At 40.1% G+C, this 19,708-nt stretch overlaps 1 protein-coding gene across 2 annotated transcripts; it reads left to right on the top strand.

Annotated features, from left to right (window-relative positions):
- Positions 1–5,609: 5,609 nt before the first annotated feature.
- TMEM126A (transmembrane protein 126A) lies at positions 5,610–15,139 on the top strand. 2 transcript variants are annotated; one of them, XM_037523066.2, is made up of 5 exons: positions 5,610–5,681; positions 7,595–7,718; positions 10,381–10,574; positions 11,623–11,737; positions 12,632–15,138. In XM_037523066.2, exons 2-5 carry the CDS (start codon positions 7,630–7,632, stop codon positions 12,822–12,824), a joined length of 591 nt encoding a protein of 196 aa, XP_037378963.1. In that variant the 5' UTR covers positions 5,610–5,681; positions 7,595–7,629; the 3' UTR covers positions 12,825–15,138. The 2 variants fall into 2 exon arrangements, with proteins under 2 accessions (XP_037378963.1, XP_054555550.1); XM_054699575.1 differs by lacking the exon at positions 5,610–5,681 and adding an exon at positions 6,583–6,824 and having other exon boundaries at positions 12,632–15,139.
- Positions 15,140–19,708: the final 4,569 nt, after the last annotated feature.

Consider the following 19,708-nt stretch of genomic DNA (forward strand, 5'->3'; position numbering starts at 1 on the left):
AAGTTGTTTTATCTGCCTTTGAATAATAGTTCTAGGGTTTATGGATTTTATTAACATTTTCAAACAGCTGTGATTGATTTTTCTATTGTTTCTGTCATTTCCATTTCATTGATTTCCATTATTGCCTTTAGTATTTCATTTTTCTACTTTTTATTGTTTAATTTTATTTTTCTTTTCTTTTTTTAGTATAATTGATTAGGTTTTGTTTTTTTTTTTAACCTTAGTTTTAGGGAATAGGCTTTAGTTCTTGGTACTTCTTAGATGTGATATTTCAGAGTGTTCAATAGAATACCCAAAGTTTTCGCTCAGTCTCTATAATTTGGAAATACTTATTTTTTTAAGATTTATTTATTTATGCATACAAGAACGGGATTACAGGCCAGAGATGTGGGGGGTGAGAGGATTCACCAGAGACAGAGTGCAGAGAAGAACAGGCAGACTGACTGAAATACACTGCTGAGGGGAGCAGCAGGCGAGACAGGAGAGGTCTGCTGCACCATGTGGGTAGCTCCCTGACCGGGGATAGAACTAGTGCTGCAGTGGCTGCGGTCAGCCTCATAGGTTGCGTCTTAACCCCTTGCACCACCAGCAATAATTTGGAAATATTTAAATTAAAACAGTAAGTATCAGACAGCTACTGAAATACTCAGCGCTTCCCATATTTTTGCTGTTGCTGTCCATTGGGTTCCTTAAGGTCTATCCCATGCATGTGGAGTTGTGTCAGCCAAAGATTTGAGGGAATTTTCTGCACAGATTTTAACCCCCCCACCTCTTTCCTGTGGCTCCCTTTTCCAGGTCTTTGCCTTTTAACATCCAGTTGTTCAGGCATTTCCAAACTTCAAGATTTGAATTTTTAGAGTGGAAAGAATGTTACTTTATATTGCATTCATCCCCAGTGTACCACACAGCCAGAGTAACACACTTTAGGAAAAAGCTAGGTAAATGTGGATCTCACCCAGAATGTTCCCTTCCTTCAAGAATTGTGTACAATCACTACTGTGTTTGTACACTGTTGATTGTTTTCCAGTATCTACCAAAAAAAATCACTTTTATATACTTTGTTCAGCATTTTACAATGTTATGAGCAATGGGAAGGGCCTGAGATGTTCAGAAGCTGGATGTTGCTCTTTGAAAAAAAAAATCATCTTTGAAAAATAAAAATTCTTGGGTCTCCCCTGGTGGCACAGCGGTTGAGCACTGGGCTGCGAAGCTGCCTGCAGCCTCTGCAGCAGTGTATTTCATCAGTCTACCTGCTCTGCTCCCGGCTCTGGCTCTGGTGAATTTCTCTCACTCTCCCTTGCTTCTGACTGTACCCAGTGCTTGCATGAATAAATAAATAAATCTTAAAAAAAAAAAAAAGAAAAGAAAAATTCTTCCTGCATCAACGATTTTCAGGAGACTCATGTAGCATCGAAGTCAGGATGCTATCTCTTGAATTTGTCTTTATGACAGATAATTGTATATAAATCTAAGTGTGAGATGATAGTGGTTTTAAATTAGCATAGTAATGGTGGTGATAAACAGTCAGATTACATTTATTTTGAAAGAATTAGCTACTTTGTGTCAATATATTATTAGAACAAGTTCAGGCAGACTATGAGAAAGTAAAATTATCTCTTGTCTTTCATTATTTCTCAAAGCTTCCGTGAAGTCAAAACAAATGCTTTCATTTTTATGAACAGAGACAAATAGTTCTTTATTTGCTAGTTCCAGAAACAGCTATGCTTGTCGGGGGCATTATAGCTTCTATCCCTTCTCCCTTCAGTGCACAGCTAAAACTCACCTAAAATTCCCCTAACTGCGACATGAAGAATACTTGACAGGAAGACAGAGTGGAGGCTGTGAGACTAAAGAGTACCCTGAGTGCTTGTGTGAGAGATAAATGGTGTCAAGGATATGTAGGAGGGCTATCAATGGAAGGTTGATTAGTCTACATTGCAGTGATGTAGGACCGTTGTTTCTGGCTTGTGCAGCAATATAAATAGTGTTGCCATGACCAGAGAGATGGATAATGTTGCCACGACCTTTCTGAAACAGTAGGGGTCCAGATATAAACAGGAATTTGACCTTTCAACTTTTGAGTACAAGTTTTGCCTTTCGTCTTTGCCTTTTTGATGTGGACCCACTAACTAGTATCACTGATTCTATGCTTCCTCTTCCAATGCTAAGTGAATGTTATCAAAGTGCAGCCATGAATATTTCACCCCCATATTCAATAACGAATGTCTCTTTGAAAATACAGCATACAAAAGAGAGAAAATCCTTAGCCTTGAATTTATAGTATTCTGGTTTATTTTTACCTCTTCCCTGCTTCCCATTATTCTGCATCAGTTGGTTTCATAGTTCTACATAACTAAGATACAGACAGATGTAGAGAAGCTGTAGTGGAATTTCATCTTGGTGAGCAGCCTACTGAGCAGAACACTGTATTTGGGAGTTTGATTTAAAACTTTGAAATGGAAGATTAAGTGTGTGAAGGGAACACTAGAATTTTCCTTCTGTCACACTTTTATGAAAATAAATCTTTATAGCTGTGCAAATCTAGAAACTGCAATTATGACCTCTTTGGCACTATGGAGCCTAAAGGTTAAACAACCCTGAATTGGAGAGACAGCACAAAAACTCTCTTATTCAAAGTCATTAAAGTTATTAAAGTGTTTTTAGTAGGGTGTAATATAACCTGATTTTAATATGTAATTTAATATATTCAGTACTATAAAGTCCTTGTGGAGAATGGATTGAAGGTACCACTTCATTAGAAGTCACAGAGTAAATGGTGACCAGTAATGTCATTTTCTGTTGCTTCATCTCCAGACTTTTTAATTTTCTCTATATCTTGGGACTGAACATATTCATTTTGTAGATGATTTCATTTTCTTTCCATAATATTAAACATTAACCAAGCCATATTAGCCATTTCCTAAAGTATCTTAAACTTTCTGATAACTGCCTCTTACCTGTAAGGTCCTCTACCTACTTAAAATTTTACCATTTCTTTGTGTCCAGTTCAGAATTCCCTTTAATATTTTTAATCTCAATATGTAACAGTGTGGTCCCAAGGAAAATGGGAGGCTCCAGGTTCCCTGTCCCACCCAGGGAGGGTGGAGCTGAGGAGGGGATGGAGGAAGAAAGGAGGAAGGATGGAGCCAGAAAGAGACCTGGAGGAGGCACACGGAGCTGAGAAACACGTAAAGAAATGTTAGGGGGAAAGGATGTCCTGAGCAAACTCCATGCAGGCTTTGTGGATGCCACCCCCACTCCATCAAGACACTGGGAACTACAAATCCCATGATCCCCAAAGGAAAGGTTGCGAGGACCTGAGAGTGGAGTTAAGCAGCCATGTTCTCTGTTTGAGTATTTAACCTGCCATGGGAGGGGGTAGTGGGGGGGTCGTGCTCTTTGCCTGATGGTGCGTGATTTTTTGCCAGCTCAGTGGGTCATTGGGATTCCAGGTCAGAGGAACGGGTAGGACGCATTTATGAATTTATCTCCCTCTTTTGCTCCCTGAGTTATTCATTTCCTCATTTCCCCTTCCCTTGTAAAACCTTTCATCTACCTTTTGTGTGTGTCTGCAGTTTAGCATTAATAAATCCCTTTTAAGCACGCGGGTGACGACCCACAGTCACGCAACCTATTTCATATCAGGGCGGCCCTATAACAGAAACTGTGCTTGCTTCTTGACCCTGGACTGGTTGAAGCAGATGTGGATGACAGACACATTGGGAGGTTAACAATTCCACACTAATTGTATGAAAGTTCTTTTCCATTAATGACCTTGCACACTAGAGTATGTTTTTTCTTAATGCAGTGGATGGCAGAACCTATTTAGAGCAGGCAGGTTTAGGGGTTGTGGGATGCCCCTCACCCTGCCCTCTCACAAATATATTAAAATTACCTTTATTATTCCAAAATGGGCTACTGATCCTGAACCGAACTAACATTTGTTTCAAAATTAGCTTCAAAACATTAAAAATGAACCTGAAATAAAAGTATAAAAGGGAGTGGGGTATTAGGAAACAAAGTACTCACACACATTATTGTTAGCGAATTACTAAACTGGTTTTCCTCAACTTTCTCTGCATCTATCTTCAAATTTCCAATTGGGGCTGGTGTTGACTTTTGCCTCAGAATCTGAGAACCTGTATTAATTTTCTCGCATATTGACTGGAGAAGATTTGACATCAGATAAATCTCTCTCAGCCCAGGAGTTGCAGCAGCTCTTCTTCAGTTTATCTTATGGATCAAGTTTACGTCTTTGATAAAACCCACTGATTTTCAAAACAACCTCGTTCAGCATTTTTATCAGATCCTCATAACATCACAAATTAATAAACTCCAGTATTATTTCCTCTTCTGTTTTATAGATGAGGAAGGAGGCCGCGAGGATAAAAAAAGAGCTGGAGATCTTCAGAGTACTAATCCAAGACTTTGGTTCTTAAATTGTCCAGACTGATAGAGCCAACAAACACCCTCACTCTTTAGTTTTTCTTTGCCATTCAGTCGTTCCTGTTACAGTCAGTACTCATTAGGGCACCAGGGATCCTCAGGGGGGAAAAAAAGATCCTGCTCTAGAGGTGGATGGATTATAGTGATGTAACAGGGTGGTCCCCAGGAAAGGGGGAGTTTTCAGGTTTCCTTGCTACCCACAGGAGGGAGGGGCTGAGCAGGGAAGAGAAGCTGCAGAAGAGACTGAGAAGAAAGGAAGCAGGATGGAGCCAGAGGAGGCCTGGAGGAGGCACATGGAGCCAAGAGACATGTGGAGAAGCTGCACTTGCCTCTCAGTCCTGGACTGGGTGACACAGATGTGGGTGAGAGACCCGTGGGGAGGTGACAGTGGTGGGTTTTGTCTTGATTTTGCTCTTTTCCTTCTAGACTTGTCTGGTTGTTTCTGACCCTTTTCTGTGGGTCCCCACTGGAAGGTGCTTTAGACTTGGGGCAGGCTTTGGGGCCTTGCTCCGGGCCAATCCTGCTTGGATGGACTTTTACCCACGAGGGGACAGGTAACATTGGGTGCTTGATTTAGAAACTAGAGTCTTTGCCTTTCCTGTATTGGTTCCTAATTGTATTAAAGCTCCTTCCCATTAAAGTCTCATGTTTTGTGTTGATGCGGCAGATGGCAGAATCTATCTAGAGCAGGCAGGTTTGGGGTTCTGGGGCGCTCCTCTCCCTGCCCTATCACAGTGAGATACTGGCTCAAATGTGGCCTAGCCTGAGATCCAAGAACAGAGACTGGGAGACTGGGAGACTGGGGTAGTGGGCACCCAGGGTATGCCAGCAGCGGGGCAGCTTTCCCCTGCTCCCGGCCAACACCTGGAGAGCAGCTGTGCTGGCCCAGCAGTCAGGCGCACAAGGTGGTTTTGCAGTGAAGGGCAGGTTTGGGGTCACGCAACTTTCACCCGAAGTTTTACAATCACTGTAATGCCTGGCGCGGGAGGTGGGAGTAGCTGATAATTAGCACCGCCAGCTCGCCGCCCTCTGCGGAGGCCACCCCCCAGCGCGACCCCCCGCCCCCCTAGGAAGCAGCCGCCCCGCCCCCCACGGGTCCCTCGCCCAGCCCCCAGAGGGCGGTGCCGCCGGCGGTCACGTGTCCGGCATGGCGGCGCCCTGCGAGCCGAGCGGAGGCTGCCGCGGGCGTGTGCGCGGCTGAGGAGCTCGGAGGCGGCGCCCGCCGCGGGGCGAGAGTAAGGGGCCGGCGTGGGGGCTGGGGGCGGGGGGCGGCCCGGCCCCGGTGTCGGGCTCGGCGGCGCGGGGAGGGGCCCGGGCCGGGGGATTGGCCGAGGCGCCCGCTGCCTCCCCGCCGGGACCCTCCGTCCAAGGGGGCGCGAGCGAGGGCCCCGTGCGCGCGGCCGTTTCCGCGACCGGCCTCGTCTCCCCGCCCTCGGCCCCTCCGGCCCGCGGTGGGGGTGGCGCGGGGGAGCCCGCGCGGCCGCCTCCCGACGCCCCGCGGCATTGACCAGCGTTTTGGCCTGGGGGGGTCGGGGACCGCGGCGGGCGCGCTTCGGGGCTCCCCCGCGCGCCCCCAACGGCGAGCCCCGCGCCCCTCCCCCCCGGCCCCCCGCGCCCCCGGCCCCCTCTCTGGCGAGCCCCGCTCTGAGGCGCGCGGACGGCGGCGGCCGCGCGGACGCTCCTGAGGAAACGACTCGCCTCAGGCCCGCGGCCCGCGCCCGCCCCGCGCGCGTCGACAGCTCCTGCGGGGCGGGGCGGCCTACCCTGTCTTTGTAACCCGGGCCCCCCAAAAGTTGGAACCCCGGAAACCTAGACAGACCCTTCCAGACCCACCTGGTGCGCACGAGGCAGGGGCGCGGGTGCCGGCGCCTCGGCGTTCCCCACAGGCCCCTCGCGCGGCAGCCGCCGTCCAACCCCCGCGGGAAACCGCGGCCAGAAACGCCTGGTTTCCTGCCCCCGGGCCCCGCAGCGTCAGCTCCGAGCTTCGGCTTCTCGCAACTGCTGCCCGGCAATTTGCTCGACGAAGTGTCGGGCCAAGGCCTCCCCCCTCGCGGGCCTTCTCCCCAGAGCGCGGGGATCGGCGCCGCCGCCCGGGCCGCGTCCGCAGGGGGCGTCCGCGCGGCACCCCGCGGAGAACGCTGAGGTGCCGTGGAGCGGCCTCGGGCAGGAACCATCCCTGCACCCGCAGAGGCCACAGTAGCCGCTGTCTGGCCCCAAGAGACGTTTGCTGACCTTTGCTCCAGGACGGAACTAGAACTAAGATGGCCCGGGGGTGACTCTTCTCTACTAAATACCGAATTCTTGTCCAGCGTGGTTGTGGCCAAGTCGGGTAGTTTACACGCCCACCAGCAGCACCCCCAGCATTCCTGCCAGCAATTGTCAGTTTTCAGCATCTTCCCCTTTTGTTTCCCTGATTATGATAGGTCAAGCATACTTCAGAAGTTTTCACTTTACTCTTTGCGAAGTGATTGTTCAAACTTTGTCAAATTTTCTTGTGTTGTTTGCCTTTTTTCTTGTTATTCTATCTGCATACTAATTACTCTTTTGCCAGTTATATTGCAAATACTCAGATCAGCTTATCTTTAAAGTATCTAATTGATGAATGCAAATCAGTTTTCGTTACTATCAGTTTTCTCTTTTACATTTAGTGCTATTTCCAAGCTATGTATTTTTTTTAAGATTTATTTATTTATTTATTTATACAAGAACCGGGGTACAGGCCAGATGCGCAGGTGAGAGGATTCACCAGAGACAGAGCGGGGAACAGAACAGACTGACGAAATACACTGCTGAGGGGAGCAGCGGGCGAGATGGGGATGTCTGCTGTGCCATGTGGGTAGCTCCCCAGCCATCAGGGATTGAACCAGCGCTGCAGAGGCTGCAGAGAGCCTCACAGCGCGGCGCTAAAACGCCTGCGCCACCAGGGGAGGCCCTTCAAGCTACATTATTTTTAAAGGTTATAAAGATATTCTGTTATTTCCTAGCTCTGTATTTTGTCCCTTTCATGTTCTGGTTTCTGTATCACTTGGAAATTATTTTTTCGCTGTGGTGTATATGCATTGATTTTTCAGATTATGAATTCAATTTATAACTACTTGTTTTTAAAGTCATGGTTTTAAGACTTTTTATAAACACTCTTTTTCTATAGATACACATTATTGAAAAATTAATTTACTACTCAACATGGAAAATCATGAACCAGGTGATACTGCCAAAGAAAACTTAATTTTCATTATAGCCAGAAAAATTAACCAACTTCCAGAAGCAGACAGGTAAGATCCCTTATTAAAAATATTTTATTTGCCAGGTGGGTTTTCATTAATTTATTACATCATATTATTTTGAGTATAAACAAAGTATCAGAAGGAAATGGTCTTTTGCCTTGATGAGAAAACTAAGGGCCAGAAAGATTAATAATCATTTTGCTCTCAGTCACTGCAAGTGTTCACGTTTGGACATTCCTAATTGTATGATGGTGCAAATGTTTCCCATTTGGCTCAGCATATAGTCAAATGTGAGCATTTATGGACTCACACTAAGAAATGGACTCCAAATAACAAAACTTGAAAATAGCCCTTGTCGTCCTTCTCAATTCATTTCTATCACTGTGCTTACAGCCTGAGAGGCCCGTTACCCACACAGCTAGAAGAGGAGTGTTAGCAAAATGGGTATTGCTGAAAGACCTTTAAGGGGTCATTAAACAGAAAAAGGAGATCTAGAAAACACACCGATCTTCTAAGACAACATGGAGTGAATTAGTTTACTTCTACGAAATGTTTAGACCTCGCTGGCAAGAAGGCCTCTCCAACTTAAAAATCTAAGACTAAAAGGGATGAAAAGGAGCCAGCTGGGGGGGGGGGGGCGCCACAGATCCAGAGGCAGAGGTATATGCTAGGCCACAGGACTGCAGCACTTTGTCATTCTGAGGAACCAAGAGTTACTGAAGTTCAAGGGAAGTGGACATATTGGAGGAACGGGTTTTTTAAGCGTGGGATGTAGTGATCCAGCTGACCTTTCTAAAGAACACTCCACTTGCTTTTTAGAAATTAGGCTTAAGATAGGAGAAATGGGGAAGTACAGTAGGATAACAGGTATAGTAATCCTGGTGAGAGATGGTGGTGGATGGTGGGCTGAGATGAAGAAAAGGCTGGATTTAAAATACATTTTGGAGGTATAATCTTACTGTCTTAGCCAAATTCCACTCTCAGTGCTACTTAATCATTTCAGCAAAGGAGAACATATTAACCAAGGGCAGTAGTGAGAACTTGGTGAAATTTCACAGGTTGTTTATCCCACACCCTCCCCACTGCCCCACAACACATATACATGCTGTTGGATGGTTTTCCTGAACAGAAAAGCCTTTCAAGCAAGATTGCAGGCCCTGTTTCCAGGCCCGTACTAGTAGGGAGAGCCAGAATAGAATAGATGCTAACAGCAAATTTGCTATTCAGACTGTTGCACTGCTTGTTTTATGTATTTGGCAATTTTTTACTGTCTTTAACATTCATATGTAATTGTAATTTAGAAATTGTTTATGTAATATAGAAAAATTTATGGACAAAAATCTCGAGTATTGGTTCCATTTTGATGAAAATGTGGGTAGAACATTTCTCAGGATTATGAAGATAAAATTAATATTTTATAGAAAGTGCTCAAGTTCCCAGTTCCCTCAGCCTACACAAAAATACACATCTTTCATATTCATTTTCTGATGTTATTTGAAAGGTTCTCTAGAATATCACCATTCCCTAAATAGTATCTTGTGTAATCCTTTGTTTCTAAACTGCCTTTCCTCCTATACTGTAAACTTGAGAGGTTCCATCTCAAGTTTACATCTCTCTGATCTTCCAGTAGCAAACTGGAAAAAGTGAAGGTAGATTTGTCTTCAACACCAAGCTTGCTGCACATAGTGGGTACTCAGTGACTGAATGACAAACACTATTTTGACTGTCAGTAAAACCTGACAAGTTTGAAAGGTTACTACCTTACACAATGTAGGAAACGCAACTAGAATTTCTATAGAAAATGACTTTAAGATGGGTGTTACCGCAGAAGTTACAGGAGTTGTGGTGTGGCTAGTGTGTCCAAATGAAAAGTAATGAGAAATTTAAGTAGTTGATACTTGTGTAGCAGATGGCAGGACAGATGGTTAAAAAACTAAAGGGCAGACTGAAGAGTTTGGAGTATTTTCATTACCCAGAAATACCTGTTGGTATTGTTTTTTTCCAAAGCTGATGAATGCATAGGACATGAATTTTAAACTCAACCAGACATACCACTAAATTATCTGCGTTATCAGCATTTCAATAGGTTGCTGTAAAGCACCTACAATATGTATTCCTCAAATGTTAGTACTCCTTCAACCCCACCCACACCTCCAACCCAATGCCAAAGCTTCAGGGAAGTGTGAAAAGAAACATTAACTCTACACCTCATTGAATGCTTTCTATGAGTCAAGGTGCTAGAGAAGCCAAGAATATATCCTATCTCACCTTCAAGTTGTTTACAGGCTAATGGGAAACCTGATGTGTAAATCACTATAATTATAAAATAGGATCATTTTATACCATGATGAGTTAGAGAGGTTAAGTATTAGATATTGTAGATACCAGAGAGGCATTCAAATCAAAATCACTCTTCAGAACTTCTCCCCTGCTGTATAGTTTGCGGGAACTTTTTATACTAATATCCTTTGCAAAATCACAAAATACATTTAGTAAGACCTGACTATTGTGTTTACATTCTCAAATCTTTAAAATAAAAATCTTGTAAAACATGATTTTAAAAGGTTCTATTTTATGTTAGAGGATAAATGTTTTATCCTATTGCTCCAAAAATCCTGATAAATTCTGTAACATGCCAGAATTGTTGGAGAGCTCACACACACCATAAAACCAAAGAAAACGTTACTGGTTTTTTCCCTCGCCCACTCAGGAATCTACTTGAACATGGGTCAACGTATGTTGGAATTAACGCAGCTCTCTGTGGACTAATAGCAAATAGTCTTTTCCGGCGTGTCTTACATGTGACACAGGCTCGTATAGCATCTGGCTTACCGATGGCAGTGATCCCATTTCTGACAGCGGATTTATCTTACAGAGGTTTTGTAAATTTACCTTTGAATACAGGTAAGTTCTATATCACTATCATCGCAGAGTTTGTTTTCGTAATCTGTATGCCTTACACTAATCCTTAAGTATTTTATATATCAAATAGCTACATTGCTATAATATAGTCTCAGCACTTTGGTACGACTGAACTAGAATTTCTAGCCTCTTTGTAAGTGGCAATTTATTCATATTAGCATCACTTACGAAACAAGTTAAAAAAGCATACCCAGCAGTTTTAAATATTTTCCTTTATCTCACTTCCACAGTGCTCAGAGTAAAAAATATATGAAATACTTATTTAAATGCTGACTGCATTAGGTTTTTAAAAACAAAAAATTTCCTTAAAGGGAAAAAAAAAATCCTTATATTACTAACACTCTTTATGTAGTTAATAATTACCAAACATAACATGGTTTCTTGATTTCTTGTCAGCTTATTGTGTGTGCTGAGTGCTTTGAGAATAGCTAATCACAAAAAAATTCTAATTAATGGTTTCAAAATAGTACTAGAGATTATGAGGAAGGAGACAGTCCATAGCTATCCCAAATTAAATGCTGTGTAAACTGTATGTGTATTGTATTTTGCTTGACCATGTTCAGTATGAAAAGAAATTTTAGGATCCAGAGACCTACTACCCAATGAACTGAACAGGCTGAGTGAAAACAGCCATTTTTAATAAACAATTTGGAATTGAATAATTTTATAAAAATAAAGTGACATCAAACTATGTAATATAAGATGACGTAGGAATTGTTTTAAAGTTTCTTAACAGAAATATTAGCTCTAGTTTGCTAGTATAAATGCAAAAAGCTAGAAGTACAAATCAATATGATTATATTCAAATGTAGAACATATTAAGAGAACTTTTCCTAAGATGGTTTTATATTATTCCTGGCTGGCTAAGGCTCTGTATACATGCAGTTATTTATACCTTTTAACATGCACAGTAGAATTGCATTTGCCATTATTACTGCCTGAAAATTTGATACATAAAAGGGAACCTTGCGTTGTTTAAATCACGTTTGCTTGACTGTCATGACCCTTATTTCCACAACTTATTTTCTAGGTGACTTGAATTGTGAAACTTGTACCGTAACACGGGGAGGATTGGTTGGTCTTGCTTTGGGTGGTCTTTACCCTGTTTTCTTGGCTATTCCTGTGAATGGAGGCCTAGCAGCCAGGTAGGATTCTTTCTCATAATCACTGAGAAACTTTTATAAATGACTGCCTGGAAAATGTATAACTTTGAACTTCAAAGGAGTTTCTATTTTTAAAGTCATAACTTTGAGCTAATAAAACTTTTTTATACATAATCAAAAATTACTTCTCAAGAACTTGAAGAGTTCTAGAAATTTATTATACTGTGTCTCTTGGTATGTAGTTTAGGTTCTTAACTTCGTGTTTTGAATGCCAGCTACAAAGCTGCAAACGTGATGTCTGGCATGAAAGCTACTTTATAAACACCGTATTTTTAGTTTGAGCACTTCCACTAAAGGAAAACTCCATCAAAAAATGAGTAGCTAAAAGCCTGCTATTCTAAAATATCTTATTCTCAGATGAACTCTTGCATTAAATAGTCTATGCTCCGTGAACCGCTAGAGATAAAACAGAGAAAAAAAATTTTGGGGACTAAAAGACACTGAAGAGTATTATTACCTTACTATTTAACATGAAACTAGTTTCATGTTAAGACTTCTGGAATTAATATATAGTGTATTTTTTTTTTATTTATTTATTATATTTGTTTGTTTTGTTTATACATGCACTGGGTACAGTCAGAAGCGCGGGAGGTGAGAGAATTCACCAGAGCCAGAGCGGGGAGCAGAGCAGGCAGAAGGACGAAGTACACTGCTGAGGGGAGCAGCGGGTGCAGGAGAGGTCTGCGCACCATGTGGATCTCCTCCGGTGGCCGGGGAGCAGCCGGGGATCGAACCGGCGCCGCAGAGGCCGCGGGCAGCTTCGCAACCCAGCGCTCAACCGCTGCGCCACCGGGAGGCCCCAATATATAGTGTATTAAACTTGCTACTTGATAAATAACTTCCTTTCTTGTGAACTGAATCCATGTTTTCTTACAGGTATAACTCAGCTCTGCTACCAGAGAAAGGAAACATCTTAAATTACTGGATTAGAATTTCTAAACCTGTCTTTAGAAAGATGCTGTTTCCCATTTTGCTTCAGACTGTGTTTACTGCATACCTTGGGTCTAGACAGTATAAATTACTTATAAAGGCTCTCCAGTTGCCTGAAACTGGTCTAGAAATTCAATGAGTGTTAAGCAAATGTGTATGCAAAAATAAAATTGTGCAATGAAGCTGTCTAATGTATGAATAAACACAGACTTGTAATTTGTATTACATGAGGTACAGTTTTGGGACCTATGACAAAAAGCTGCCCAGGGCAACAAATAGGGCTAACCTCTTAAACAAGAGTGTCATCTCTCTAATTCACCTTGTCTCTTCTACTTTGCTGTTCCACTCCTTTACATAAAGCAATTTGGCCTATAACACAAACACGCGCGCGCACACAATAGCATACAACACTCTTCAATGGAGACCTCTTAAAAGAAGCCCAACAAGAATGAAAACTAACAGAAAAAAGTACATATATATTAAACAGCAAATGCTACACTTCATTTTCCCAACTCAGTTCCATAGGTATTAAGTCACAGAATTTTAGAGCACATTTAATGACCTTTCTTACAGGATTCCAGTATTTTTGAAAAATGGTTATTTAGGCTCGGCTTGGCCTACTCTAACGCTATAATTACCTGCTTCAAGTCATCTTATTTCTATCTTTGGAAAGCTATATTCTTAAAAGATTATTGAGGCAAAAATCTCAAGTTACATAACTCAGCACCTGACATTTAAGGCATTCAAGTGGTAGCATGTTCTTTCTATAATTCCTGGTTTTGTTTATAGAAACAACCTAGTCTAATCCCCAAAAGATAGATCATTTTCATTCTTTTAATTGACCTATTGTTTTCCTTCCTAAAGCATTTCATCCCAGTTCTTTAAACCACTTTTTTTGTGACAGTATCTAAACCAGCAGTTTAACAGAAACTTTCTGTGAAGAAAATGTTTCCTAGCTGAATGTCAGTTATGTTGGTCACTAGCCATGTATTGGCTATGGGGTACCTGAAATGTGACTAGTGCAAATTTTTAATTACTTAGCTATTTAAAATTACATGAAAGGAGAATTTCTCCTCTCACCTACAGAAGACTGCTTTGCAGGTAAAACAGGCTTTCCATTTCTCTTTACAAAAGTAAAGCTGTGCAGCTAAAGACTTAAAATTTAAATGAAATTATCAAAATACATTTTCAATTTTTCAGCAAGTAAAGGTATGCCCAGCCAAACTTATGTAAGGAGATGGTCCTGATGAGGACAAAGAACCAATGTTTTACACTGTATTTTCCAGGTACTATCTTTGTATTTTTTTTTGGTTACATATTACACTGTGTATTTTCCTGTTTTTTTTCATCCTGATTCCTTTCTGGAGTTCCCCAGTTTTCTAAAGTGAGCATGCTTTACTTTTACAAATAGGAAAAAACATTAATTCAAATGATTGGGGGAAAGAAAGAAAAAACAATTCTATAATCTACAATAGCAAGATAAAGTTCTCTGACCCATAATTAATCCATTTTATCTGCATTCTGTCACTTTTATTTAAGGCTAGCTCCACTTAAGACCACAAATTACTAGACTTTTATTGCCTTAATAGAAAATGTTAAAAAATGTTGTAATTAGGTAATTCAAAACCCATTGACATAACTAAATAATGCTTTAGTAAAACCAGTTGTTTCTTTGCCCTATTTTAAACACTCCCACAGTATTTAATCCCTAGCATACGATCTATAAATGGATGTAAGAATTTACAATGGTATGACTAAGAAGGATCTTTCCCTTGATACCTATCCTCCACCATGTATTATCTTCTCAGAGAACATGTTATTTAAAATCTATTGCTACAAATCTACCAATATTTTTGGTGAAGGGGCAGATGAGACATGTGAACCTACCATGATGTGATTACAATTTAAAGAAACTTTGTTACTTATAGTTAAGACCTAAACAAGGCCATCTTAGTTGGGAAAAGTTTTTTAATATTTCAGTGCAAAGTAAAACTACTTAGCTCTTTTACAATTTATTTTGTACTGATATAACTTTAAAAAATAGAGGATATATATTAATAGAACTTGCAGACCACCCCTATGCCCCAAACTGTAGAAGGCTACAAAAGCCACAGGGGTCTTGGAAACTGACCTCAGTAGAACACAGTAAAGGTACAGAATTTGGAGGCACATTCTAAAAGTTGGGCTACCAGGAAAATTCACATCCATGCATATTACCAGAATTACACAAATAGTTGAAAACAAAGTCTGGCTAGATTTTTAGATTCACTGAAAACTGAGTACAGTATCTTCAACAAAACAAGTAATTGGGGTCAACAAAATCCAAAAAATCTGTTGTAAACTGGTTTCTTTTTAAAACATGGAGAAAAATGGATCTAAAATCTTGAATGTACAAACTGGGGAAAGGTAAAAAACTAGAAATAAAATTCTATTATAACCAATGACAAAGGTAACAAGCTAACAAGCAACTTTCTGTTAATGTACATCTAAGAAAAATCCAATTTTTCTCTAATATTATATAATGTATGTTCCTAATAATTTACTTTCAGAATGAAATTTAAATTTGATATAGTCTGCACTTCAAAAATTCCATTTGATATAGTCTGCACTTCAAAACAATGTAAATGACTATTTTCAGTCTAGGCCATATATGGTATTATAAGACTGTCAGGGTACTGTCTGGCAGAGTACCAAGGTATCCAAATTCAAATATGTTAATATGGTGCTGGCAACTCCTATCAGTGAATTACCCACTGTGTCCCATCAAAGCAGTAGTTACTGTCACCACGTAATACTGATGCCTAATTTTTAGTTGTTCCATTACAACCAGCTGTACTGTTAATGCTGTAGGAGCATCCATCAGTCACTTAAGTATATAGGCCATTGGGAATCTTTTGCTGCCTGGCTTCACAGGCACTGAATACATTCACATTATAAGAAACTGCATGAATTTAACAAGTTTTGTATAATACCAACACAATAACCAAACAGTTTAGTGAATACGATGAATCTTTCTGGAGCGAAAAGGGCCTATCACCTATACCCCTCCACTTCTACCATCTACACAGTCCCAAAGAAGTCAGTACGATACAATGTCCATCTAGACCAGATAAAAGAATGCATTAACATTATCCAACAAAAATGAAAACAATCCAGAGTTTTTTGTTTAATACTTGTAATAAACTAGAAAATGTTTCAATTTAAGTAAAACATACTCCACAGAAAAACCACCTCCATCATGCAAAATACCATTATAGCCCTTTTACACCACTAGAGAAGTTTTAATGTATATAGAACTAGGATACCATTCAAGTATCAAGCAGTCAGAGAAAGCTAAAGCAGCCAAAACCTAACAGTCTACACACCCTGAATTGCAATTAACTGCCCACACATTTAATCATAATCAACTTTTTCAGAGAGAAACAGACAATTCAATGCATCTATTTTGAAAGGCTACCCTATATAATTAAGGGCTTTACATTACCTTTCATGGATTACTCAGCAAGGTCTGTCTATACTTCAGATTACTTTCATGTTCCAGAAAATATCAACTCATGCCTTATTACTGATACCCTGTTTATGTTTTAATTCTACTTCACTAAATGTAATCCCACAGAATGTGTTCTTGATGTAAATAATCTCATATTCCTTAATGAAATATTGTAAATTCTCTTCTCCAATGGTTACAACTTTTAAAAGGTATGCAAAGAACTGTGTATCATTCCCATGAAAGACAAAAAGAGTGTAATTTTGCTCCAAAATTTAACTTAAGTCTGATGTATTTCTAGTAAGTCTTTCAAGGATTCCAGAGAATCTTTTCATATCTCCATTTCTGGAAAGTGAAATCAGTATAGAAGTAATTTGGGAACTTGAAAATGGCACTCTCTTTTCAGCAGATGCCAAATTTTTGACCGACATGGCTCCCACAATTACTTTGTTACCATCAGTCCAGTCAGTTAACAGGTTGTAGGAAAAGATTCGTTTTTTGCAGACACTGCTAAGCTGTTTAAAGAGAAGAGAGAAAAATTAATTTAGTGATTATAAAATGCACAAATATTTAAAATATTCTGAACACTTTGTCGGATATCAGGTGTGACTACATTTTAACAAATGTGAAATTTTTAGATATGTCTGGTCAACGAAGTGCAGAAACAGTTAAGTCAATACTTTGCTAGAAATAGGTCAATATGATGTGTTCTATCAATGTATGAATTCCTGTCACCATCAGAAAACAAATATTTAAAAGCTACGTCTTTAGTTCTGCCATAGAGGCACAATATATAAAAAACAAGTTCCCCCCAATACTGAATTGTTCTCATTAATTACAGCAGAGTCAAGCCTGACAATTTCAAAAGAATACGGATTATAGTCCAGAAATCTCCTTTCTCCAGCTAATCACTCAGAACACAATTTTCTAAAAATAGTAAGACAACGGTTTCATATTAATATCTTTTTTAATTTACAAGTTGTGAATAGGACATTTTAAGATATTTACTACATAATGAAATAAACAGATCTGTTGTAAATTCAGAAACCCAAACATGTACAGCAAAATGTGCTTACACATAAGTGACCAAATTTATTTAAAACCCCTATCAGATAGGTCCTAAATACATGCAATACCATGTAAAAACAAGACCATGAAATTGATGTAAAAAAATGACAAAATCATTAAGTTACCGAAATCAGGAAAAAAAAAAAAGAATGAAATGGAAACTAAGAAAAAACATTTAAAACATAAGGAACCTAACAAAGGAGCTTTTAAAATAAGCAAAACTAGTCTCCGTGCTCAGAAGTTCTTAATCAAGTATTTCTCCAAACTGCCATTTATAAAATGACATCCTAAAAATCTACACTTGCAATTTCAAAGCATCCCAATTCAGAAAGCTTTGACTACTGTTTCTCCCCAACCCCCAAATTCAAATAATGCAGGAAAAGCACTGATGTTAGGGAGAAAATATTCCAAGGGGATAGTATAATTTTTAGAAAAACACACTTACTGCTTCCAGAACCTTTTAAGACCCACAGTCAGCATTAACAACAATCATTTTTCCTATTTTCATCCATTATTTTCCAATGTCATGTTAGAGATGAATAAATTCTTTGAGCCCATAACTGAAAGATCAACAAACCTGGTTTTATTATGACACCATAAATTTGTCATTGGTACTGCACAAAATTATATACAAAGAAATATATACAAAATGTTCAAGTATTAATTAAATTTCAATTCAAGGCTTTTGCTTCAAAAACTACGTTTAACATATTCCATAAAGATAGCACAAATTAGTCGCTTCAAATAATTCTTCCCAACTACTTTTGGTTTATATATATATAGATATATATAATTCAGTAGGCACTAAAAATCCATGCAGCTGCATTGTGAGGGGCTTGCTCCTGCACGTATAAGCAGGTTCATCACTCCTGGTTGAGTTTGGCTACTACCCATTCATGCTCAAGTGCAGTAGATGATTTTACAAAATATGCTGTGATGCACTGGAAACCAGAGACCAAGTTAAGTCTCAAATTGGATTAAGTGGCAACAAAACAGTTACAAGTTGTTCAAGAACAAGGATTCCATTTTCATAAGCAAATAACAAAATAAAACATGTTACGGGTAAGATAATGTACATCTTTGGACTGCTGGAAATATTTTTTAATTAGGAACATTTTAAAGTAAAAGATAGCAGAAGCCCTGATATTACCTCTTTTCCTCATTTCTTATACTACCTTTTAAAATAAAGCAGGAAATGTGGCCAGCAGCTGGTCCCGTCTCTTCTGCCCCAACAGCTGTATCCACTTTAGCACAAAGAAAAACAAGGATGCTAAATATGTATATACTTTATCAAACAGTGATGTTTCACAAAGAATTTCATCATGCTTAACACTGAAGAACACCGGTAACTCGAGTTATACACCCGGATGATGGGAAATACAGAGAAGAATTTTTCAAGGGAAGACTATGTCCCATCTTTGGGAAGAATGTCAATCGTGTTATTAAGTTAGTGAGAATCGCTCAATTTTAACATTTCTGTTTGAAACAGGACAAATATCTCTGAAATATGAGTAAGATTCTTTGTGAAGCCTCACTTTACACGTTTTCATTCACATTTCACAACCTTCAATATTTAATCATACAAAATTTAACCTAGAATTTTAATACAACAAAAATAAAGGTGTTCAACAATTGATTCATACTCAGTGATAGAATAATCACTGTGCTGGTCCCCATAAAAACATTTCATTAACCATTTCATTCTTCCTTCAATGAACTAACACAGGAGTCTGACAGGCATTTTAATTTCCAACTTCTCTACTAATGAGATAATAAAGTATGTTCATCTAGGAAGATTATTTTTCTAGGTCTCTACTGAAAACTAAAAGGCATTGTTGAATACCTAATGAGATCTGTCATCTCCAGCAAAACAACTATCCCATTTGTGCATGCCCCAAACACTTCTCGTCAACCTCTGAAAAGTTGCTCTGAAATTGGAATTCCAGTTTGCACCTTGTACAACTCGGAACTTCCATTCAACTTCACCTGTTTCACTGTCTCCAAACTGCATCTCTATTAGCAGCTGTCAGTGTACAGTTGGAACCGATGTCATCCAAGGCCTTGTCCACACTGGGGACAGAAGAGCTAGGTACACACGCAAGTCTGAACAAGGGGACACGGTAACAGCTGTTTCAGCCAAAGAAACATCTGAAATACAGTATCGACCAGCACAAGTCTGTTTCCAGGGTGGACAGGGCCCAAATCAGATTCCCCTCCCGCCTTCCGAAAAAGAAACCCCCACACACACACACACATATTGAGATGGTGCCCATTAAAGTGGACTAAGCAGCAGAGCATGAGCGTTACGTGAAGAGATGGGTCCTTACCAGGAGGTGAGGCGGGCACGACTGTTCTGTAACCCCTACAACGGAGCCTGGCAGGAAGGAAATCACCTAAAAAAGAAACTGTCAGAGAGATTTAATAGTCACATGTCATCATCAGGAGCGGGGTACAGTGTCACATTCATG

This window comes from Talpa occidentalis, unplaced genomic scaffold, assembly GCF_014898055.3.
Source record: "Talpa occidentalis isolate TD23 unplaced genomic scaffold, MPIMG_talOcc4v2.1 talOcc4.3, whole genome shotgun sequence".
Taxonomy (NCBI): Eukaryota; Metazoa; Chordata; class Mammalia; order Eulipotyphla; family Talpidae; genus Talpa; species Talpa occidentalis.

Coding starts and splice junctions, on each gene's coding strand:
- TMEM126A (XM_037523066.2), top strand. CDS start 7,630: ATGGAAAATCATGAACCAGGTGATACTGCCAAAGAAAACTTAATTTTC. Junction 10,575..11,622: donor AAATTTACCTTTGAATACAG/GTAAGTTCTATA, acceptor CTTATTTTCTAG/GTGACTTGAATTGTGAAACT. Junction 11,738..12,631: donor AATGGAGGCCTAGCAGCCAG/GTAGGATTCTTT, acceptor GTTTTCTTACAG/GTATAACTCAGCTCTGCTAC.